Consider the following 25,659-nt stretch of genomic DNA (forward strand, 5'->3'; position numbering starts at 1 on the left):
GAAAGGCTCATCAATAATACTATCTGTAAAATAGCAAAATAGAATAAAAACTAACAGGTCAATCATAAAACTAAACACCAAAGGCTTTGTATGCATGATGTACATTTATCTGGAGAGAATTTGACAAATTCATTTATTCAATCATAGATTCTGCCATCATGCTGCAAGACATACAAATGTTTCTAGATATTCTGAAGTATGACAGTTATTTACATACAACCATGTAAAAATAACCAAATTTTTCTCATTTATATGTTAGGATGATATGTACTCATAGTCATCAAAGACTATGAGAAACTTGCTTTGATAAAATATCAAAACACATCAAAAAATACTTATCAAAACATTTGTTAAGTATTGGAAAGATCAGATTTGAAAAAGCATGTTAATCTCCAGCAAATTGTTTAAACTAATTTGGATGAGACATCGTGCAGCACCCAAAATTAAGAAATGTGTAAAGAGGACACCAGAGAAGGAAACAAAATGAAACTTACATGAAGTTAAATTGAGTTAAAATGTTATTTTTAAATTAAGCAGATAGGAAATGTAGTCATGAAAAAGTCATGTTGGTACATAATTATACAAAGAAAACTATAACAAATTGAATTATATATGTAATATTATCTGTGTGAATTGTAGTGATGTGTTTTTAAATGTTCTGTATTTTCTTTGTGTTTGTATCTCATAAACGTATTACTTTTTCTTCTGGTGAACAGTGCTCTGCTCTTTTCTTTTTTTAAATCTTGGGATCCATGAGTAATTAAGAAAAAAGTAAAAAATATTTTTCCCAATCACATAACATATGACATTATAAACTCATGAAGTGTTAGAGATTTTTTTAAATAAAAGTTTGCCACATATATACTATATCTATGTTTGAGTGATACTAAAACAACCTTGAAATATATAACATTCCAGCAGGCTACTTAGTATCATGTAAACAAAGCAAATTTAACTGATTTCAGATTTATTCAGATTTATTGTGTGCTTTCTCTGAATTGAATCAAACTCTTGGTTATAGACAATATATATTTCAGATGTATTCTATATGACTCCAGGTAATTTTGAAATACCTCATCCGAGGTAAAATCTAGGTAGATATAATTTTTTTTTTCTTTTTAATTAATCTGTATTTATTACAGCTTTTAAAGCAGAATGTGACTTGAGGTAGGCACAATTGATGTTGCTTAATAGTTATGACCATCAGCCTAAACTCTACAACTTAATATTCATTCCTGGTTAAGAACAGAACAGGAAGACTAGAGTAGATTGGAGAAAAACTAAACTAGAAACAATCATTATATTTCTGCAACCACAAATAATTTGTTGAAAACATTCTTTTAAAATATACTCATGTTTAAAAAAAATGCATCAGTACATACAGTCTTAAAAAAAATTCCAAGGAATATTTTATACAGAATAGAATTGGACTCCAAAACAGCTTACTTGCATTTTACATTTAAGAGAAGAAGATATCAATAGCCTAAAACAAGGGGATGCTAATCTTCAGTGAATTATTTAATTTGGAAAATGTTGTTATTATTGTAAAATTTCATTTTTAAAATTTGGATCTACCATGGCAGATCTGACAATTGCAATTACAAACATTTAGCATTTATGTCCAACTTGCTATTGGGCTTCCCAGGTGACCCTAGTGGTTAAGAACTTATCTGTCAGTTCAGGAGATGGAAGAGACTTGGGTTCAATCCCTCAGATGGCAAAATTCCCTGGAGAGGGGCATGGAACCCCACTCCAGTATTGTTACCTGGAGAATCCCATGGACAGAGTAGCCTAGCAGGCTACAATCCATAGGGCTGCCAAGATTCAGACGCGATTGAAGCAACCTAGCACACACCAACTTTCTATAAATGGTGAATATGGAATTCGATTTAAGAGAAGACTTACTTAATCTAGTTTCTCTTGATTGATAAATTCCTATGAGAAGCAAGGTAGCTATCCTAACTTAGTTACATATAGAGTTATTATAAACATAACAGACAAAGTATGTCATCAGTATTGGAAATAAATTGACAAAATGTATATCAAGTTGAAATTCTGCCTTATTTGTATAGACACAGCCAAGGAAACATTTTAGAAGATTTTTTATTTTAAGTGCAATTAGCAAAGTATATATTCAAGTGATATCAGGTATAGTATCCAAGGTAGTCATTTATTAAAATCAGTATAGACAATTTTTATGAGAAATGTTATTAAAATATATAAAAATAATATAAAATATTAGTGTGTTTGGTGATCATCTAATAAGTTTTAGACACTAATGATTAAATAATGGATTTGTTTTGTTTACTTATCAAAATTATATTGAATATATCTTTCATAAATTTAGTCCCTTGGTGTCAAGGGAAAACTTGAAAAACCATAGTAAATACCAAATAGACTGTGAGAAAAGACTGTGTAACTGTTAATGAGGTTTATTCGACAAGTATTTTAAAATGTACTTATAATAATTAGGATATTTAACTTTCTTTAGTTGATGACTAATTTTCCTATGTGCCACTCATTTCCCAAATACTTTATTAACATTGTGGCATTTGCAAGGCATTGGTTTTAGTATTAAGGGAGAACAAAAAAACAGAAGACATGAGGCTTACCTTCAAGCAGCTTAGAGTCTTAATAGGGGAGACCAGACAAGTACATATACAACCACAAACCAGGTATGTACCATTGTATTGCCTCAAATCTAAGACTGACTAAATTATGACACATTGTCTATCATTCTGTGTTTATTGAGAGAAAGTTCTGTGGTTAATCAGTGGCATTGACCAAGACCACAGGAGGTGTAGAGGTGAGTAATGCTGTATATGCTGTGGTTTTGCCAGCCCTGCCAGTAAAGAACTAATGGATATTGCTTGGGAAAAAGTGAAAGTAGTGAAAGAGAAGTCAGTGATGCAGACAGAAAGAGAACTGTAATGAGGTTGAGAGGAATACTCAATAGTACGGCATTATCGAAATCAGTTTCAAGAAGATGTAGACTGATAGCATCATCAACAGATCTTTCAGGATAATACCTGAGAAGAGATGCTCCATCTGCCATTTAGGAAGTAACAGTGTACTTCCAGAGACTATTAATTAGGGATCCTTTTACAATGCATAAAACTTTCTATGAAGGCAAATTCTATATAATAGGTAAATAATGATTTGGGATCACTAGATAAGAACTTTAAAATGTCTTTTAAAGTACTAAGAATTTAAAGGGATGAAAAAATTTAAATAGTAGTTATATACTCAAATATAATTATATTTTCAAAAAAGTATTTTAAGATATTAAGCTTTGTCACATTGTAAGTACAGAAAGCAGCCTACCAACTCTTTTAATTCCTAGATCTATGATCCCACAAAAAATAATTGTTTAATTTTTAATGAAAAATTCTAGTAGATATATTTTAAAAATTAGGCTACCAGATGATTATGGCACACATGTTCCTAGCACTGATACCTAGGATCCTCCTAAAAATAAATATTTTCATCTAGTTATGAATGTCATAGATGTGTCATGTTTTCAAAAGATGCTCAATTGATGTCCAAATCTAGCAGCCACATATTGGTACTGGGTTAATATGATAGTGGAAAAATAATTGAATCTTCTGTATCCAAGAAATGTGTTTTCCTTAGATTTTGGTGATATATAGTAGGGAGAAGTGAGGAGGTGGACTGATGGACTGAAGTTGAATAGAATGACTTTTGAGAAATATTCATTTGTTCATTTATTTATTCAATCACTATCTAAATTTATTTTTTCACCTGATTTAAATGTTAATTTTGTCTTACTTTGCTCTGAAAAGTTGACAGGTAGCACATGGGTTTTTTTCTAGGTTATTCCCTCATATAGAATTTTTAACATAATGCAGGAAATGATATTTCTGATCCCACTGGGAATTGGGTTTGAAATGCATGAATGGTTAATAAGCCCCAAAGCATGTTGGTACTGCAGATCATCTACTGCCCTCTATCATCTGTATTAGTTGGAGTTGCAATGTTTGATATTTCCTTGGTCTCCAAAGCCTATCACCTCCGTCGTGAAGAAACAGATTGGTTTGACAAACCCAGAGAGTCTCGTTTGGACAATGGACATGGTCTAGATCGAAAACTGCCAGAAAGATTGGTCCACTCTAGACCACTCAGTCAACACCAAGAGCAAGTAAGTGCTATATTGAGCAATGTCTTTTAGATTTCTCAAAAAAAAAAAGACTCATTTCACCCTAGAATGGTCTCAGTTATCCCAAAATACACAGGACTTTGATCAATCAAGCTCACAAATGACTTTTTTTTTTCAGTATATTAAGGTGGTAATTGCCTTACTTCATCAGCCATGACTGATTGACACTGAAGCATAGCTGTGATGCTTCTTACCAGGCAATTTAAGTGATTTTTTGCCTCTAACAGACAATTAAGCCATATAGCCTACCCAACACTGCCATGCAAAGAAAATGCATGAAACTCCTGAAGAGCTTACAGAATATAGGGTAAAATAGACTTGGATAACTTCAAGGCTTTCCATTAGAATATGCCCAGCTGTCAAGAAATAGCAAATAAGAAGATGACCAAACCAAGCAGCTGGGAACAGAGAAGGCTTCACCTGGGAATAAGGGAACTGATGTTATATGGAAGTGTTATATGGAAGTCTTTTACGTTCATTATTGGATTTTATATTCAGAACAACTTTCATAAAGTAGATTTTATTAGTTAATATCTATAGATTAAAAAAAAACTAAGGGATACTATTAACTATTACATAAATATAATACCATAACCCATGATCTTATTCACTTTAGAATAAAAGAGATGATGTTTTAAATTGAACCTTGATAGATACCAGGGAGATTAACAGTTGGATAACCTGAGGGAGATTCCTCTGCTAGGTCACTGACCTTAAATCAGTTGCCTTAATGGATCAGGTATTTGCAGGTATTTGTATTCATTATGATCATTAAGATACTCACAAAAGAGATAGTTACTTATATCATGTACATTAATTCTTTTATCATCCTGTCTGATTAATGATTAATTGATAAGCTGACAACTATATTTGAACAAAAAAGAACCATATGAATTTACTATAATATAATTCAGTATTTGTCATGTTAAGGAATAAAAGAAAACAAGATTTTTTCATGTAAAAGTGCTGTCTAAAAGATAGGATCTATGGTCATAGATTTGATTTTTTCCTAAGCAATTTCAGTTTTTTTTAGACAAATTTCTAACTGATAAAATATTTTCTCAATTTTATTGTGCTCTTCTAGACGTTCTCATACTTTATAGAAATCTGTTATCCTCTGTTTATTGTAAATATTCTAGATCTAAAATAGATCTAGCTAGGAAATGAGAAAATTTAAAAATTAGAATCATTCTGAATGTGTTTAAAACTTTTAGTTTATCTCTTATTTACAATTACCAAAATAGTCAATTTGTCAACTGAAAATAACTTCCTTGAATTATTTTTTATTATAGGAATCTCTCTGTAATGACTTTTTTGTTGTGCCTTACTCATCTTGTTTGTTTCTCTGAAGTTTAGTATTTCCCACAAACCAAGATCAACATAATGAAAATACAGATCCTTTTAAGGAATCCTGATAGGATGAAATATAAAAACTGAGGAGCTAAAAACATAACTTTGATAGAGTTATTTCCCAACACTTCTGAGTATCCAGAGTAGTCTTGTCCACCTAATTTATCCAACTAATATTCTACAGGATATATTTTAAAATAATCAGTGTCCATCCCCCAAAATTATATTCTAGAATTCTATCTTATTATATGTAAATGAAACATAAATATTCCTAATGAGTTTTTTGTTCATAATTATCTGTTACTAACATCTACAGAATTTATGATTTGATTCACTGAAGACATAACACATTATATTTGAATTTATAAGTATAGAGCAATATAATACCAAAATTAAACAGAGAGGCTATATTTGAGAATGATTTAATGAATTTTTCTTTGTTTAATAACATAGAAAATGTAAGACTCCTTGTAAATTTAATAATGTGTATCTCATTGCTAAAAATTATTTTCACATTTATATTTTGTTATCTAAGCTGTGAAGTGAAAGTTGCTCAGTCATGTCCAACTCTTTGTGACCCAATGGACTATACGTTCCATGGAATTCTCCCGGCCAGAATACTGGAGTGGGTACACCCCTTTCCCCTCTCCAGGGGACCTTTCCAACCCAGGAATCAAACCCTGGTCTCCTGCATTGCAGGCAGATTCTTTACTAGAAAGCCACAAGGGAAACCCAAGAATACTGGAATGGGTAGCCTATCCCTTCTACAGGGGATCATCCCAAACCAGGAATTGATTGCAGGCTCATTCTTTACCAAATGAGCTATCAGGGAAGCCCTTTTAACATATAAACAAAAAATTATGTAATACTCAAAACTTAAAAACATGTAGAATTATAAATTAATCATAAAACAAACAGCCATATAGCCACCACACAAAGAAAGGGAGTGTTTTCTTCCCTTTGAAATCTACAAAGGGGATTGTAATTTTTCACATTGTAATTTTCCCCTTTCCAGATTGTAATTTTCAGCCTCTCTCAAACAAGTAGTGAATATATTGACTTTTGTGTCAGTAATTTATTTTTCTTTATAAATTTCTCTATGTGAAAGCTACATAAGAGATGACATGTTTTAATTACATTTAAATGAAGTTCATGCTTTTTTGTCTTAATATTTATCTTCAAATACTCTCTTCCTATCAAAATTATGTTTTGTTATAGAAAGAATAACAAAGTATCATTCTTGTTTTAGTCATTTATTTAGGGTAAGTGTTGTTTCTGCCAGATAAAAATAGGGACAAGGCCAGAGGATAGGACTGATGTCAATTAATCGCCCTGTTCCTTTCCCCAAGAGCAAGGTTTCTAACATCATAGTCTTTGGATAATTCCCCTTTGACAGAAATATCACTTGTATGCTGCCCAGAAAAAGGGTTCTTCTCTGTTTATAAATATTTCAAAAGAAATTATGAATGCTCCCTTTCTTTCTTTGTGTGGTGGTTATATAGATGTTTGTTTTATTAGTTTATAATTCTACATATTTTTCAGTTTTGAGTATTGCATAGTTTTTTTTTTTGCTTATATGTTAGGTAAAACATATAAACACTAATGTATCTGCTTTAAAAATTATTTAACGTAAAACATAGGTTAGAGAGATAGCAGACTCTGTCTGACTTTAGACTCAAAGTCATTTGAATTATAAAGCCAAATCTGCATAAAGCAAATCTCTATGTGTTTCCTTTTGTATGTTTAACCTCCACACTATTCAGTAGGAATTCAACTCTGCTTTGTGAATTGAAGAGATCACCTGACCTCTTTCTTTTTTTCCTCAGTCACTTCATCAATAAATAGAACTAATACCATTCACAGCATCATTGCAAAGGTCAAAATTTCTCTACTAGGACACAATGCGTTCATTCTGCACTAATGCCCGAGCCTTGTGCACTTCCCATGTGACTGCTATACTGAGGTACCTCGGGCTCCTTTGAAAGAGTCAGTCTTTCTTTATTCTGGGCTTTTGAATGTCTTGTTTCCTCTTCCTGAGCATTCTTCCTCCTCTTTTCTCTTGACTTAACGCTGTTCATCACTCAGGGCTCCATGTGCATGCCTCATCTTGCAAAAAGCCTTCTCTGACATTATCACCACCATCTCCCCACAGATGTTCTTTCTTTGTGCTACAGGAGCACTCCATGCATTGTGTCTTGGGCTGTGAACTTTTAGAGAGCAAGCGCTCCCTATACCATCCACCATGGTGTTTATTCTGTGCCTAACACAGGGCTTGATACTCTGTCTGCTACATCTAGCATACAAGGTATTTAAATAAGGGAAAGAATGAATGTCTGTATAAATACAAGATATGTTAACACAAGAGTTGCTGTTTCATAAATATAAAGGGCCAGTTCATGAACATAATTTCTTTTGAAATACTTGTAAGTTGGGTACATCTTTCCTTTTCTCCTTTGCCTTTCACTTCTCATTTCTCAGCTATAAGGCCTCTTCAGACAACCTCTTTGCCTTCTTGCATTTCTTTTTCTTGGGGATGAATTTGGTCACCGTCTCCTGTACTGTGTCATGAACCTCCGTCCACAGTTCTTCAGGCACTCTGTCTACCAGATCTAATCCTTTGAATCTCTTTGTCACCTCCACTGTATGATCATAAGGGATTTGATTTAGGTCATACCTAAATGGTCTAATGGCTTTCCCTAGTTTCTTCAATTTCAGTCTGAATTTTTCAATAAGCAGCTCATGATCTGAGCCACAGTCAGCTCCAGGTCTTATTTTTGCTGACTGTATAGAACTTCTCCATCTTTGGCTGCAAAGAATATAATCAGTCTGATTTCGGTATTGACCATCTGGTGATGTCCATGTGTCGAGTCGTCTCTTGTGTTGTTGGAAGAGGGTGTTTACTATGACCAGAGTATTCTCTTGGCACAACTGTTAGCCTTTGCCCTGCTTCATTCTGTACTCCAAGGCCAAACTTGCCTGTTACTCCAGGTATCTCTCAACTTTCTGCTTTTGCATTCCAATCCCCTATGACCAAAAGGACATCTTTTTTGGGTATTAGTTCTAGAAGTTCTTATAGGTCTTCAGAGAACCATTAGACTTCAGCTTCTTTGGCATTAATGGTTGGGGCATAGACTTGGATTACTGAGATGCAGAATGGTTTGCCTTGGAAATGAACCAAGATCATTCTATTGATTTTGTGATTACACCATAATATACGTAATGTTAATGAATTACCTATACTAACAAAGCAAATTTGAGTTATATCTGATAGTTTTAAGATTTTCAGTTCACATAATTTAAAATGGAGATTGTTAATGCAGATAGAAGAGTAAGAAAGGAGAGGATGAAGCAAAGTAGAAGAAGGAGAAACGATGAAGAGAGGGAAAGTAAGGAGTCTGGGAGAGAAAGTAAAAGAGAGTGAGACAAAAGAGGGTAGAGTAAGGAAGAAAAAAGGAAAATGCACACTCTTTTGTCATGAACATATACAAGATTCACAATGTTTTACAAAGCCATTGTTATTAATAGTACGAATTATCTAGATTGATTATATGGACCATGATATTTTTATAATCATGCAAATGATATTTTAGTTTTACTTTGCAGAATTCATATAAGATTTTTGGACTTGACAAGATTCTGCTGTTGTCTGGGGACAATTTTTTTGTTCATCAGAGGCCTGATTAAGCTTATTCTTTCCTAAAGAGAATAAAACCTAAAGGCTGGCATTGTTTACATTTTTCAGTGCATTTTTCTTTGAAAATCCACAATTCTAGCAATTTTAAAGATGAATTTTTCAGAGGCACATTAAAATAACATGAATATTCCAGAGAATTTTTCTTCACAAAACAAACACCCTTTTATTGTAAATTCTAGTTAATGTATTATCTTCAGTTCAGTTCAGTTCAGTCGCTCAGTCATGTCCGACTCTTAGCAACCCCATGAATCGCAGCACGCCAGGCCTCCCTGTCCATCACCAACTCCCAGAGTTCACCCAGACTCACGTCCATCGAGTCAGTGATGCCATCCAGCCAGCTCATCCTCTGTCGTCCCCTTCTTCTCCTGCCCCCAATCCCTCCCAGCATCAGAGTCTTTTCCAATGAGTCAACTCTTCGCATGAGGTGGCCAAAGTACTGGAGTTTCAGCTTTAGCATCATTCCTTCCAAAGAAATCCCAGGGCTGATCTCCTTCAGAATGGACTGGTTGGATCTCCTTGCAGTCCAAGGGACTCTCAAGAGTCTTCTCCAACACCACAGTTCAAAAGCATCAATTCTTTGGCACTCAGCCTTCTTCACAGTCCAACTCTCACATCCATACATGACCACAGGAAAAACCATAGCCTTGACTAGATGAACCTTTGTTGGCAAAGTAATGTCTCTGTTTTGAATATGCTATCTAGGTTGGTCATAACTTTCCTTCCAAGGAGTAAGCGTCTTTTGATTTCATGGCTGCAGTCACCATCTGCAGTGATTTTGGAGCCCCCCAAAATAAAGTCTGACACTGTTTCCCCATCTATTTCCCATGAAGGGATGGGACCAGATGCCATGATCTTAGCTTTCTGAACGTTGAGCTTTAAGCCAACTTTTTCACTCTCCACTTTCATCAAGAGGCTTTGTAGTTCCTCTTCACTTTGTGCCATAAGGGTGGTGTCATCTGCATATCTGAGGTTATTGATATTTCTCCTGGCAGTATTGATTCCAGCTTGTGCTTCTTCCAGCCCAGCGTTTCTCATCATGTACTCTGCATATAAGTTAAATAAGCAGAGTGACAATATACAGCCTTGACGTACTCCTTTTCCTATTTGGAACCAGTCTGTTGTTCCATGTCCAGTTCTAACTGTTGCTTCCTTACCTGCATACAGATTTCTCAAGAGGCAGGTCAGGTGGTCTGGTATTCCCATCTCTTTCAGAATTTTCCACTGTTTATTGTGATCCACACAGTCAAAGGCTTTGGCATAGTCAATAAAGCAGAAATAGATGTTTTTTCTGGAACTCTCTTGCTTTTTCCATGATCTAGCGGATGTTGGCAATTTGATCTCTGGCTCCTCTGCCTTTTCTAAAACCAGCTTGAACATCAGGAAGTTCACGGTTCACATATTGCTGAAGCCTGGCTTGGAGAATTTTGAGCATTACTTTACTAGCGTGTGAGATGAATGCAACTGTGCGGTAGTTTGAGCATTCTTTGGCATTGCCTTTCTTTGGGATTGGAATGAAAACTGACCTTTTCCAGTCCTGTGGCCACTGCTGAGTTTTCCAAATTTGCTGGCATATTGAGTGCAGCACTTTCACAGCATCATCTTTCAGGATTTGAAATAGCTCTACTGGAATTCCTTCATCTCCACTAGCTTTGTTTGTAGTGATGCTTTCTAAGGCCCACTTGACTTCACATTCCAGAATGTCTGGCTCTAGGTCAGTGATCACACCATCATGATTATCAGGGTTGTGAAGATCTTTTTTGTACAGTTCTTCTGTGTATTCTTGCCACCTCTTCTTGATATCTTCTGCTTCTGTTAGGTCCATACCATTTCTGTCCTTTATCAAGCCCATCTTTGCATAATATGTTCCCTTGGTATCTCTAATTTTCTTGAAGAAATCTCTAGTCGTTCCCATTCTGTTGTTTTCCTCTATTTCTTTGCATTGATCTCTGAGGAAGGCTTTCTTATCTCTCCTTGCTATTCTTTGGAAATCTGCATTCAGATGTTTATATCTTTCCTTTTCTCCTTTGCTTTTTGCTTCTCTTCTTTTCACAGCTATTTGTAAGGCCTCCCCAGACAGCCATTTTGCTTTTTTGCATTTCTTTTCCATGGGGATGGTCTTGATCCCTGTCTCTGTACAATGTCACGAACCTCATTCCATAGTTCAACAGGCACTCTATCTATCAGAGTGCCTCTGAAATAGAAATAGATCTAGGCCCTTAAATCTATTTCTCACTTCCACTGTATAATCATAAGGGATTTGATTTAGGTCATACCTGACTGGTCTAGTGGTTTTCCCCACTTTCTTCAATTTCAGTCTGAATTTGGTAATCACGACTTCATGATCTGAGCCACAGTCAGCTCCCGGTCTTGTTTTTGCTGACTGTATAGAGTTTCTCCATCTTTGGCTGCAAAGAATATAATCAATCTGATTTTGGTGTTGACCATCTTGTGATGTCCATGTACAGAGTCTTCTCCTGTGTTGGTGGAAGAGGGTGTTTGCTATGACCAGTGCATTTTCTTGGCAAAACTCTATTAGTCTTTGCCCTTCTTCATTCCCTATTCCAAGGCCAAATTTGCCTGTTACTCCAGGTGTTTCTTGACTTCCTACTTTTGCATTCCGGTCCCCTATCATGAAAAGGACATCTATTTTGGGTGTTAGTTCTAAAAGGTCTTGTAGGTCTTCATAGAACTGTTCAACTTCAGCTTCTTCAGCATTACTGGTTGGGGCATAGACTTGGATTACTGTGATATTGAATGGTTTGCCTTGGAAACGAACAGAGATCATTCTGTCGTTTTTGAGATTGCATCCAAGTACTGCATTTTGGACTCTTTTGTTGCCCATGATAGCTACTCCATTTCTTCTGAGGGATTCCTGCCCACAGTAGTAGATATAATGGTCATCTGAGTTAAATTCACCCATTCCAGTCCATTTTAGTTTGCTGATTCCTAGAATGTCGACATTCACTCTTGCCATCTCTTGTTTGACCACTTCCAATTTGCCTTGATTCATGGACCTGACATTCCAGGTTCCTATGCAATATTGCTCTTTACAGCCTCAGACCTTGTTTCTATCACCAGTCACATCCACAGCTGGGTATTGTTTTTGCTTTGGCTCCATCCCTTCATTCTTTCTGGAGTTATTTCTCCACTGATCTCCAGTAGCATATTGGGCACCTACTGACCTGGGGAGTTCCTCTTTCAGTATCCTATCATTTTGCCTTTTCATACATTATCTTAGTAAACCCAAACACTACCTAAACACATTCTGAAATGGGTAGTATTAAATGTCTCTTTACTAAACCTTGTTTTATCTAATTCTAGTTAAAAATTCTCCAAAAGTGATGAATACAAGATTTCATACTATTAAAATCCTATTAATATAGTTTTATAAAGATTTTACTATTTCCGTCTTTCATTATTTCACAAATCTCTTTTGAAAGCCTAATTCCATAAAATATATAGCTGAAGTTTGCATTTGCTAATTTCCTTTATTTCCAAAATCTCATTTTGTCAGGTGGAAACACCGATAACACAGTCTATAGTATTCTCATATTCAAGTCTCAGTAATGAGAATTGAAATCCCAGCCTTGTAACAAAGGCATTGAATGTTGTTTCTTCTAACTGAAGGAGTGTCAGAATTAAATGAGAAATAATACCTTTGCATACAAAGAAGGCTTCAGAAAATAATAAATGAGCAAAGACTTTATTTATTTATGCAGAATTAGTCTCAGCATCAGGTATATCCTAAAACTTCTGGCAAATGTGCTCAGCAGAAGCAAAATTCCACAATGATATCAACATAACAGAAATATGCATTCCTGGTACAGTGATAGAGATGCAGAGTAGGAGGATCTTTGTCTTTTCTCCCTTTGAGCTTGATGGCTGAAAATTAAAAATGCCTTTCTATTTCTAGGCTGTCCAAAAACAAAATCAGCAGAGGTCGATTTTCCATATACATTCTCTATGTAATACCATAGTAATAGATATCCTTATGTGTTAACATATGCTTATTGATTTTCCAAACCCAACAAATCAGTTTGCAAGAGAAACTGGTTGTAAACATGAAGACTATAATAAACTCAGAAAACAGTATATCATTATTTGGTATTAAATGCTTAAAATTGTCATCTTTTGAGAATCTTGTTTTCATTGGTTGAATCACTGTAGTTTGAAGAAAGATAATTATGTATATTGCCCTTTAACATTGCTTTTTCACTATATCTTATGTATGTCTTAGATTATACAGATGGATGGGAAAACTGTTCACTACATCTTTCCACATGCAAGGATAAAAATAACAAGAGACTCTAAGGATCACACAGTTTCAGGTAAAAGAAATCAAATAATCTGGTCCTTTTTACTTTAATGTCTGGTTGAGGTATGTATTTGAATTTGTTTAGGTGACATTAAATTTTTTTTTTTAATGAGGATTTTTTTTAATTTATTTTATTTTTAAACTTTACAAAATTGTATTAGTTTTGCCAAATATCAAAATGAATCCTCACAGGTATACATGTGTTCCCCATCCTGAACCCTCCTCCCTCCTCCCTCCCCATACCATCCCTCTGGTGACATTAAATTTAAGAAAATGCATTTTTCTGTCAAAAACTGTCTATTGGAAATTTTCAAAAAATAATCAGGCTATATATTTAAATATAAAAAAATAATGCCATAATTATTAATATGATACATTACTAAATGATTTATATTTAGATCATTCTATATCTTCATTTTTGATGTGCATAATGGTAAATGCTCCATAATTATTGCACTGTTGAGTAATATGGTCATAGGACCATAAAACATTCTTACACAGAAACTAACTTAAATTTTACTAAGGAATAAATTCCCTTATACCTTGTAAACTTGAACATTATCAGTTTTGCTCAGTTTTTGTTTATTTGTTTGTGTTCTTCTTTAAATTAACCATATGACAGAAAATTTAAACTTGTTATTTTGAAAAAAACTTTGGACTCTCAGAAAATAGAATGATCAGTTCTTTTGCCCACTCTTTACCCAGTTTTACTAATGTTAACATCTAACCACAAAAAGTGATCAAAACCAGAAATCAACATTAATATGATGGTATTAAAATATCTACAAGCCTTATCCAAATTTTGAGTTTCCCAACTGACCCACTAATTTTTTTCTGGTCCAGGATCTAATCCAAATCTCAGATTGCATTTAGATTATTAAAAGTTCTCTTGTTTATATCTGTGAGGTAGAAGTATAAATTTTTTGAAAGTTAATAAATTTTCAGAGTATGCATATTACCTGTTTTCTCACTCAAGTACATTTTCTGTGTTAAATAGACACTGTATATCAACAGAAAATATTCATCAATACATATGAATATATGTCAATGGCATATCTACCATAGCATATATGTTACTTTTTTTTTTCTTTAAGAACTGATATAACAGAGGACAAAAAGTGGTATTTCTTCAGTGTACTTGCTGTTGTTCTTTGCAGATTTTAGACCCTACGGTTTTAGAACAGGTTTTGATTTGAGCAACTTTTTTCCCTTTATTTTCATAGAGAATGAATTGATTAGGAGTGCAATGTTCTCCTTTTAAGATAGGATAGTTTTTCTTCTGCCAGAGACAGATATTTCAAACTTTCATAATTTTATTACATGCAAACTGTATTTTAAGTACTGATGAACAGTCCAGAGGTGAGTCTTAAAATCCAGGGACTCTTTTTGTAGAAATAATTACTTGCTGCAAGCTATTTCAGTTCCCTCCAGCTCATAAAGCAAAACAACATACTTTCTAGCAATGCCAAAATTATGTTTTTCAGCAAAAATCTTCAAACAATTTTTTCTAAATCACCAGGGCTCTATGTCAATATGTTTTCTATTTGTATTAATATTCTGTGTCAAAGTAATTATCCCTTCAACCTTATCATTTTTCTTTTGCAACTTATATCGTTTTTTTTTTTTTTGCTACAGTTAGGGGAAATTTTTGTTTTATTTTACTACAATTAGGAAAAAATTATAATTTTATTTTAAAATATAAGAATAATAGAAATCAGAGCTATTGACTTGTTATAATTATTCTAGTCTGAAAATTTGTTTCTTCTATATGTAGACTTTGCAAAATGAGAAAAGAGGATTATAGTTTTGCATTATATACTAGTAATGTATATTATTATCTCTATGCATGCTCCTTTTCAATGGCACCCCACTCCAGTACTCTTGCCTGGAAAATCCCATGGATGGAGGAGCCTGGTAGGCTGTAGTCCATGGGGTCGCCAAGAGTCGGACACGACTGAGCGACTTCCCTTTCACTTTTCACTTTCATGCATTGGAGAAGGAAATGGCAACCCACTCCAGTATTCTTGCCTGGAGAATCCCAGGGATGGGGGAGCCTGGTGGGCTGCCGTCTATGGGGTCGCACAGAGTTGGACACGACTGAAGTGACTTAGCAGCAGCAAAATAATAATAAACATACTTATTACATTTATCCTGCGTTGCTTCTGAATGTATTTTCTTTGTATCCCAAAGTAGCCTGATCTCATTCTAAACTAAATTTTTTAGAACAATTTGTATTGTCTTCAAATAAATCTTAAGTGCTTCAAAGGGGTTTAAATACATGTATATGGGACTTCCCTGGTAGCTTGTGGGAGGAGGGTTCAGGATCGGGAACACGTGTGCACCCGTGGCGGATTCATGTTGATGTATGGCAAAACAAATACGATATTGTAAAGTAATTAGCCTCCGATTAAAATAAATAAATTTATCTTAAAAAAAAAAGAATCTGCCTAAAATGTGGGAGACCCAGGTTCATTCCCTTGGTCAGGAAGATCCCCTGAAGAAGGGAGTTGCTACCCACTCCAGTATTCTTGCCTGGAGAATCCAATGGACAGAGGTTTCTGGTGGGCTATAGTCCTGGGGGTTGCAGAGTCTGACATGACTGAGCCACTAACAATTTCACACACAAAAAAATTTATATGCAAGATTAGAGCAAGAAATGGCAATATTTGCCAAACAGCATCTAGCAGTTTGAAGTTAGTGGCAGACAAACCCTGGCATAGAAAATTTATACTCCTGGCTAATCTCTGTTATTTGCTGGTCTACCAAAAGCTTAGTTTGAGTGACTAAATATTTGATGATCCTAAGATTTTACTGTTTTTCTAGCTATCATGTCATTTTTATGTTAATATTTTCATGAAAAAATGGAGTATGTTTTTTAGAGATGCATACTAAAATATTTACAGATGAAACAATGTCTTGTGTGGAGTTTGCTTCACAATTAGCTATGTAGAAAGTGGTGAAGAAATAGATGGAACAGAATTGACATAATTTGATTACTTTGGAGCTGAACGATTAACTACACTGGGTTTATTACAGCCTTGTCACTACTTTTTTATATGTATGAAACTTTGCATAACAGAAAATAGTTATGTTAGGTAGTTAGAACAGGAAAAAGGAATCCAGAATGGTGGTGGCTAAAAGACAAGGAAAGGAAAAGCCCGTGAAAATTGAACAAAGGAGGTTTGAGGACTGGAGTGAGGACCTCAGGTAAAACAAACAGCACTCCTGGGGAACACTGTTTGTTCTACCTGAGGTCCTCACTCTGGTCTTCAGACCTTCCTTTGTTCTATTTTTGCAAGCTTCTTCCTTCCTTGTCTTTTAGCCACCACCAATCTAGACTCCTTTTTCCTGTTCTAACTACCTAACAGTTAAATTCCTGTTTGTCTCTCATGTTTAGAGAAAAACAGCAGTGCCCAGTGGCTTCGTCAATAGGGAAAAAGCTATCTAAGCTAATAATTTAACTGCCTTTGTAAAACAAGATGAGGATATAATCAAGGAAGGAGAAAAGAGTAAATTGTAGTATTTCTGCTGTCCCAAACAGAGGGGGAAATGTCATTAGTGAATTTTCATTTTTGTTATAAAAGCTCATTGAAAGGAGAAATAAAATATATCTTTTATAGTGTTTTAATAGACCATTCTGTGTCTAACCTTAAATTATTTTATAAGAATTGTATGAAACATGGACACTTCACAGAAAAAAACATATTTCTATTGATACTTATTGAAAGCAAAATAATTTCAAAATATTAACAACATACAGAAATAGAAAAAAAAATTTTTTTAATTCTTTCTACTATATGGCTGTCAGAGTGTTAAGCTGAGAACCCTCAGGGTTCTTAAGATTGTTTCAGGGGGTTTTCAAGGTCAAAATTATTTTCATAGTAATGCTAAAGGTAACATTTACCTTTTGCACTCTCATTTTTCTGTGAATATACAGTAGATTTTTTCAGAGATTACATGATGTGTGACATCCCAACAGATTGTATACAGAGCAGATAAGAGAATTCAACTGTCTTCTATTTAATTCAAATCAAACATTTTTGCAAAAATGTAAAACAATACCACCTTTCTCTTAAATGTTTTGTTTTTAAAATGCATTTTAAAAAATGATTTGTTTTAACATGGAATGAGTTTATTAATACTTTAAATTCTTTAATAAATAAATTCAGTTTTAGTCTATATATAAAAAATATACAAAATTATAACTGATATAAACGATAGCTCTTTGAGGTCCTCAATAATGTTAAAAATATAAATGGCTCCTTGATGCCAAAATGTTTGTGAAATACTTCTCTAAGAATCTTTATAGAATAAGTGAAAAAAATTCTAAGCTTTTTTTCCTTCCTATACAAAAACTTATTAAAATAAATTATATTTTATAACTGCTTTTAAACTCATATTAAGTACATTTTAAATTTTTATTCATTAATATTCATTCACAGAACACCCGTAGTGTGATTTATATTGTATTAGTTGCTGGGTTACTAGAATGAATCCAGCAAAGACCTTGATATACAGGTTATTCACGCTTTAATAGGAGAATCTGAAATGTGAATAAAACTCCAATACTTTGGCCACCTGATGCAAAGAGCTGACTCACTGGAAAAGACTCACTGGGAAAGATTGAGGGCAGGAGGAGAAGGGGATGACAGAGGATGAGTTGGTTGAATGGCATCTCCAACTCAATGGATGTGGGTTTGGGTGGACTCCAGGAGTTGGTGATGGACAGGGAGGCCTGGCGTGCTGTGGTTCATGGGGTCGCAAAGAGTCGGACACGACTGAGCGACTGAACTGAACTGAACTATAGTAAAACTTAAGGAACAATTGAGACAAAGTAAGGGAATTTACAAAACTCGATTGTTCATAGACATCTGTGTATATGTATAGGTGTGTGCACACATACACATGTGTACCTTTTTTTATACTATTTTATGATGTATGCAGAGGGAAATACATGCATACAGTCTTCTGTTAAGTGGTCAGTAACTTTAAGCAAATAGATCATTTAATTTTGACTGTAAACTTCAAAGATATACTTATAGGTGCTGATCAACAACTGTACAACGGTTCTGAAAACCTTCAGTCACCCAAGCACAAAGCAGTGAAATGGATAAAATAGGACATGAGTTTTAGAATCAGAAAGTCCTGAATTGGAGTTCAGCTCTATCACTTATTTAAATTTTGAGAATGAGTACACTCATCCTTAAAATAAGATCAGCTCTCTATATCTCACATAATTGCAAGTGAACCTGACACAAAATCTTATCCTTAGTGTACAATCAAAAGAATGTTATTTTCTCTTAGAAATTATCAGAAAAAAGATAAAATGTAATACTCAAGAAGTGAGTCTCTTTCTTTTTTATTTAGAACTCCATCTTAACATCTTCAGAAACACAGCTGTTCAAAACAAGTCAGAGAAATTCTTCTGAATTTAAAAAGGATATTTGCTTATATTAAAGTTCCATAATGGACTGGCTCCATCTGCAAGGTTAGAAAGACGAATTAGGAAGTGTAATAGTGAAGAACATTAAGAATGGTTAGTTTCAAAAGATAGCAGGGTCTTCTCTGGATATAGTGGCTCATTTTCTGTACCTCTTTAGGCCACCATCTTCATAAGCTTTTAGAAACAAGAAACAAATGTAACAGATCTCACTGGATCTGAGTTGGTAGGAATACCAAATGTGGACAGCCCTTTTAAAATTATTATTTTAACAATTTATTGTGGTATGGGGCATCCCTGATGGCTCAGATGGTAAAGCATCTGCCTGCAATGGCTGAGACCAGGGCTTGATCCCTGGGTCGGGAAGATCCCCTGGAGAAGGAAATGGCAACCCACTCCAGTACTCTTGCCTGGAAAGTTCCATGGACGGAACTTGGTGGTATAACTTATATCGTGAATGTGCATGTTATAAATGACTTTTATAAATTTGTGGAGTTGTGTGACTGTCAGGACAATCTTGTTTTGGAACATTTCAAACACTACAAAAAGTTCCCTTGAGTGTGATAGCAATAGCCACTTCCAGCATTCCTCTCCTGGCCACAGGGCAGGAAGTTTACTTTCTGTCTCTGAGACTACCCTTTCTGGGTTCTTCATATAAATTAAATTGTACAGTTTCAGTTTTGACATCTGACCCCTTTCAATTACCAGTACTTTTTAGGTTTATATATGTTGTAGCGTGTATCAGATGTTTGTTCTTTTCATTGTTAAGAAGTACTCCATTGTTTGAATTCTCTATATTTATTTATCCATTGGGTTTTTTGTGGTTTCACTTAAAATTTGCCCACAAGTTTTACTTTGAACATATGATATTTTTGTATGATGTCCTAGAAATGGAATTGCTCAGTTACATGGTGAGTTTCTTTTTAACTATTTAAGAAGTTGCCAGATAGTTTTCCAAGGTGAAGGTACCATATTCTATTCTTACCAACAGTGTCTAAGGATTCTACTTTCTCTATGCCTTTGCCAGCACTTGGTAATGTCTGTCTTTTGGGATGAGTGTGGATGATAGTGTGTTGTTTTAACTTGAATTTTCCTAATGACCTATGATGAGAGTGAAAGTGAAAGTTGCTCAGTTGTGTCCAACTCTTTGCGACCCAGTGGGCTATACAGTCCATGGAATTCTCCAGACCAGAGTACTGGAGTGGGCAACCTTTCCCTTCTCCAGGGGATCTCCCCAAACCGGGAATCAAACCCAGGTCTCCTGCATTGCAGGCAGATTCTTTACCAGCTGAGCCACCAGGGAAGCCCAAGAATACTGCATGGAATTCTCCAGACTAGAGTACTGGAGTGGGCAACCTTTCCCTTCTCCAGGAGATCTTCCCAACCCAGGAATCAAACCAGGTTCTCCTGCATTACTGGCGGATTCTTTACCAACTGAGCTATGAGCGTATTTTTAGGTGGTTAAAGTCAAAGCATACATATTCTTTGGTAAAATATTTATTAAGAATTTTTTTCCATTATTCATTTGGATTCTTTGTCTTCATACAGAGTTGTAAGATTTCTTTATATATTTTGAATGTGTCTCTTATAAATTACATGGAGTGCATCTATTTCCTTCTAGTTTTTGTCTTGTCTTTTTATTTTCTTAAAGGTGTATTTTAAAGGAAAAATTTACATTTTAATAGAATTCAATTTATTGTTATTTTTAGTTTGTGAACCATGCTGCTGATAGTGTATTAAGAACTATTCCGAGGTCAAAAAGATTTTCTCTGAGAGGTTTTATACCAGAAAATTTCTCTTATATTTATATACTTTAAAAATTCAGGTCAGTTACCTATTTTGTACCTATTTGTGTATATGGTATGATGTTGATATCCAAGTTCATTTTTTTGAACCACTAATGAATATTTAGTTGTACAAGCACCTTTCGTTAAAGAAAACAAATCCCCCATTGAATTGCCTTGGTTTCTTTATCAAAAATCCATCTACCATTAATACAAGAATTTATTTCTGGAATCTCAATTCTGTTCTGTTTGATTAAATGCCTAACTGTTACACTCTTTTGTGTACTCTGTAGCTTCATATTAAGTTTTGAAATATAATAATATAATTACTCCAAATTTTTTTTAAATTGTTTGGCTACTCTAGATTCTTTTAATTTCCACATTTTTTAGTATCAACTTACTGGGATTATTATAGGGGCCACATTGAAACTACAGATCAATTTGAAAAGAACTGCTATCTTACCAACCCTGAATCTTCTAATTCATGTATGTGTAATATTTCTACCTTTACTGAGGCATCCTTTAATTTTTCAGTACAGTTTTATAGTTTCCAGTACAAAACTAGAATTTCTTTGTTTAATGTCTTCCAAATTATTCTGTTCTTCTTGGTGCTATTGAGAATGGAATTGGTTTTTTTAACAGCTTTATTGAGATATAATTTCCATCTTATAAGTTTCACTCATGATGAGTATAAGATTCAATGATTTTTTTTGCCTTTTTTTAAGCTTTTTATTTTATATTGTAGTATAGCCAGTTAACAATGTAGTGACAGTTTCAGGTGGACGCAAAAGGACTCGGCCATATGTACACATGTATCCAAGAATGGAATTGCTTTCTTAATTTCAGTTTGAGATTATTCACTACCATTTTATAAAAATGCATTTGATTTTTGTACATTGACCTTTTAGTTTATAATCTTACTAGTGTTTTTAGTTCTGATAGGTTTTTTTTGTTGTTGTTGTTTTGTGTGTGGAATCCTTAGGGTTTTCTACAAGCAAGATTATGTTGTCTACAAATAAAGACAGCTTTACTTCTTCCATTCCAATGGGGATACATTTGTATAAATTTCTTGTCCTTATTGTACTTTCTAAAACCTGTGGTATAATACTGAGCAGAGTAGTGAGAGGAGACATCCCTGCTTTGTTCCTGAAGAACATCAGTGACTAGTTGTGAGTGATGCAGGGATTCTACCCTAAGCCTGCCTGTTATAGAATCCCTTCCTCTTCCCCTCTAAAACTCATTGGAAGGATTTTTATTGGCCTAAAATTTCAGAAAGGTGAGCAGAAGTATTTAAGAACAGCTTGTAAAGCAAACACTAGCTGATGAGACTGCACTTTCTTCTCTTCACAAATGGAACTCTCAAATCCTGGCAATATGAAGAGGTATTGAATGAATTATGTTTTCATATTTGAAAGAGGATAAAGAGTTTACATACATGCATACATACCCTCATATTCATTCTGGTTTATATTTCAATAATTTTTTAATGGAAATGGTTACATTTGTGACAATGACCTTATTTACATAGCTTAGGGTTAGGGTCATTATATTGTCCCAATATGCAACCAAAGAAATTATGGCTCTAAAATCCTAAGAAAGGAAATGAAAATCTCAATTAAGTTAGAAAGATATGAACATAGTTATATTGTTCACTGTACTCTTGCATATTTTTTCCTTTGCTTCTGAAATAATTTGAAACTATAACCAATTCCACCAAATACTGATACCATTCTTCTTTTTCTTTCTTACTAACAAGTGTTTGCAATGAAAACCCACAAATTTAAAGTAGAGGTGATTTAGATAGATAGTTGCATTCAGACTCTAGATGGAACCTTCAGATGGTAATAATAGTTCTATCTTGTTTAGTCTTTCTTGAAGATATCATATTATAATCAGCAGATTAGTTTAGAAAAATACCCCCATGGAATATATTCCATAGTCAATAAAAATACTGGAACAAAAATTTAGCTACCTTTTATAACTGTTAAACTTACTTGAAAAATTTTCCAAATAATATAGAATTACAGAAAGCACAATTAAAATAAACAAATCTTTCACTTTCCCACTGTAAAAGTAAATAGCTCATGTTGAATGTAAACTCAACCTCAACCTAGATATGAGGCAGATATGCAAAAAGCCTGGGGTAACAATTCTACTTCCAAGAATTTGCAAGATATTTGAAGAAGTAGAGCTAATCCATAGTGAACATTGAATACATGAGATTGTCTCTTGAAAGTTAAAATAAGTCACAAACCATGGGTACATGTACGTACACACAATTTTTATACTACGTATCTTCATTTGTTCAAAGAATATATTAATGGGAGATAGAGACTATATCTTTCCCCATTTTCTCATGAAGATTTTCATTTCTCTTTCTTCTTAAAAATCTAAAAGGCAAATCTCCCATCTGGTCTTCTAAATACATGTATCATTTTCAACTCTCTTCTTTGTATGTGTATGTGAAATGACTATGTGTGTGTCATGTATATATAGATAGCTGGATGGATGGATGGATGAATAGATAGAGAGATCCTCAGTAAATTATAGGAGTAGTGAAAACTATAAAGATAAAAATGAAAACTGTCATAATCTGAAAATTTACACTCTCTTTCTTTCCTTTCTTCTTTATACCCAGGTACACACAGTAAATGTTAGGAGCATATTGTAAAGTAGTTTACATACGTATTTTGTATATAGGTATAAAAAAGAATACCCAGGTGTGGATGTGACTGGTGGTAAAAGCAAGGTCTGATGCTGTAAAGAGCAATATTGCATAGGAACCTGGAATGTCAGGTCCATGAATCAAGGCAAATTGGAAGTGGTCAAACAAGAGATGGCAAGAGTGAATGTCGACATTCTAGGAATCAGCAAACTGAAATGGACTGGAATGGGTGAATTTAACTCAGATGACCATTGTATCTACTACTGCGGGCAGGAATCCCCTCAGAAGAAATGGAGTAGCCATCATGGGCAACAAGAGTCCAAAATGCAGTACTTGGATGCAGTCTCAAAAACGACAGAATGATCTCTGTTCGTTTCCAAGGCAAACCATTCAATATCACAGTAATCCAAGTCTATGCCCCAACCAGTAACGCTGAAGAAGCTGAAGTTGAACAGTTCTATGAAGACCTACAAGACCTTTTATTTTATTTTATTTTATTTTTAATTTTATTTTATTTTTAAACTTTACATAATTGTATTAGTTTTGCCAAATATCAAAATGAATCTGCCACAGGTATACATGTGTTCCCCATCCTGAACCCTCCTCCCTCCTCCCTCCCCATTCCATCCCTCTGGGTCGTCCCAGTGCACCAGCCCCAAGCATCCAGTATCGTGCATTGAACCTAGACTGTTAGAACTAACACCCAAAATAGATGTCCTTTTCATGATAGGGGACCGGAATGCAAAAGTAGGAAGTCAAGAAACACCTGGAGTAACAGGCAAATTTGGCCTTGGAATAGGGAATGAAGAAGGGCAAAGACTAATAGAGTTTTGCCAAAAAAATGCACTGGTCATAACAAACACCCTCTTCCAACAACACAAGAGAAGACTCTGTACATGGACATCACCAGATGGTCAACACCGAAATCAGATTGATTATATTCTTTGCAGCCAAAGATGGAGAAGCTCTATACAGTCAGCAAAAACAAGACCAGGAGCTGACTGTGGCTCAGACCATGAACTCCTTATTGCCAAATTCAGACTTAAATTGAAGTAGGGAAAACCACTAGACCATTCAGGTATGACCTAAATCAAATCCCTTATGATTATACAGTGGAAGTGAGAAATAGATTTAAGGGCCTAGATCTGATAGATAGAGTGCCTGATGAACTATGGAATGAGGTCGTGACATTGTACAGGAGACAGGGATCAAGACCATCCCCATGGAAAAGAAATGCAAAAAAGCAAAATGGCTGTCTGGGGAGGCCTTACAAATAGCTGTGAAAAGAAGAGAAACAAAAAGCAAAGGAGAAAAGGAAAGATATAAACATCTGAATGCAGAGTTCCAAAGAATAGCAAGAAGAGGTAAGAAAGCCTTCTCCAGCAATCAATGGAAAGAAATAGAGGAAAACAACAGAATGGGAAAGACTAGAGATCTCTTCAAGAAAATCAGAGATACCAAAGGAACATTTCATGCAAAGATGGGCTCGATAAAGGACAGAAATGGTATGGACCTAACAGAAGCAGAAGATATTAAGAAGAGATGGCAAGAATACACAGAAGAACTGTACAAAAAAAGATCTTCATGACCCAGATAATCATGATGGTGTGATCACTCACCTAGAGCCAGACATCCTGGAATGTGAAGTCAAGTGGGCCTTAGAAAGCATCACACATGTAAACCTGTGGCGGATTCATTTGGATATATGGCAAAACCAATACAATATTGTAAAGTTAAAAAATAAAATTAAATTTAAAAAAAAGAAAGCATCACTACGAACAAAGCTAGTGGAGGTGATAGAATTCCAGTTGAGCTATTCCAAATCCTGAAAGATGATGCTGTGAAAGTGCTGCACTCAGTATGCCAGCAAATTTGGAAAACTCAGCAGTGGCCACAGGACTGGAAAAGGTCAGTTTTCATTCCAATCCCAAAGAATGCTCAAACTACCACACAGTTGCACTCATCTCACATGCTAGTAAAGTAATGCTCAAAATTCTCAAGCCAGGCTTCAGTAATATGTGAACTGTGAACTTCCTGATGTTCAAGCTGGTTTTAGAAAAGGCAGAGGAACCAGAGATCAAATTGCCAACATCTGCTGGACCATGGAAAAAGCAAGAGAGTTCCAGAAAAGCATATATTTCTGCTTTGTTGACTATGCCAAAGCCTTTGACTGTGTGGATCACAATAAACTGGAAAATTCTTCAAGAGATGGGAATACCAGACCACCTGTTCTG

General features: G+C 34.7%; 1 protein-coding gene across 2 annotated transcripts in view; it reads left to right on the plus strand.

Annotated features, from left to right (window-relative positions):
- PCLO (piccolo presynaptic cytomatrix protein) overlaps nucleotides 1-25,659 on the plus strand; it is a 396,812-nt gene that overhangs the window by 241,726 nt on the left and 129,427 nt on the right. For both annotated transcript variants that reach the window (XM_055590106.1, XM_055590107.1), the window contains exons 8-9: nucleotides 4,023-4,159; nucleotides 13,459-13,549. In XM_055590106.1, the coding sequence (XP_055446081.1) occupies nucleotides 4,023-4,159; nucleotides 13,459-13,549 (228 nt within the window). The remainder of the gene's footprint in view (nucleotides 1-4,022; nucleotides 4,160-13,458; nucleotides 13,550-25,659) is intronic.

This window comes from Bubalus kerabau, chromosome 8 (assembly GCF_029407905.1).
Source record: "Bubalus kerabau isolate K-KA32 ecotype Philippines breed swamp buffalo chromosome 8, PCC_UOA_SB_1v2, whole genome shotgun sequence".
In the NCBI taxonomy this organism is placed as follows: Eukaryota; Metazoa; Chordata; class Mammalia; order Artiodactyla; family Bovidae; genus Bubalus; species Bubalus kerabau.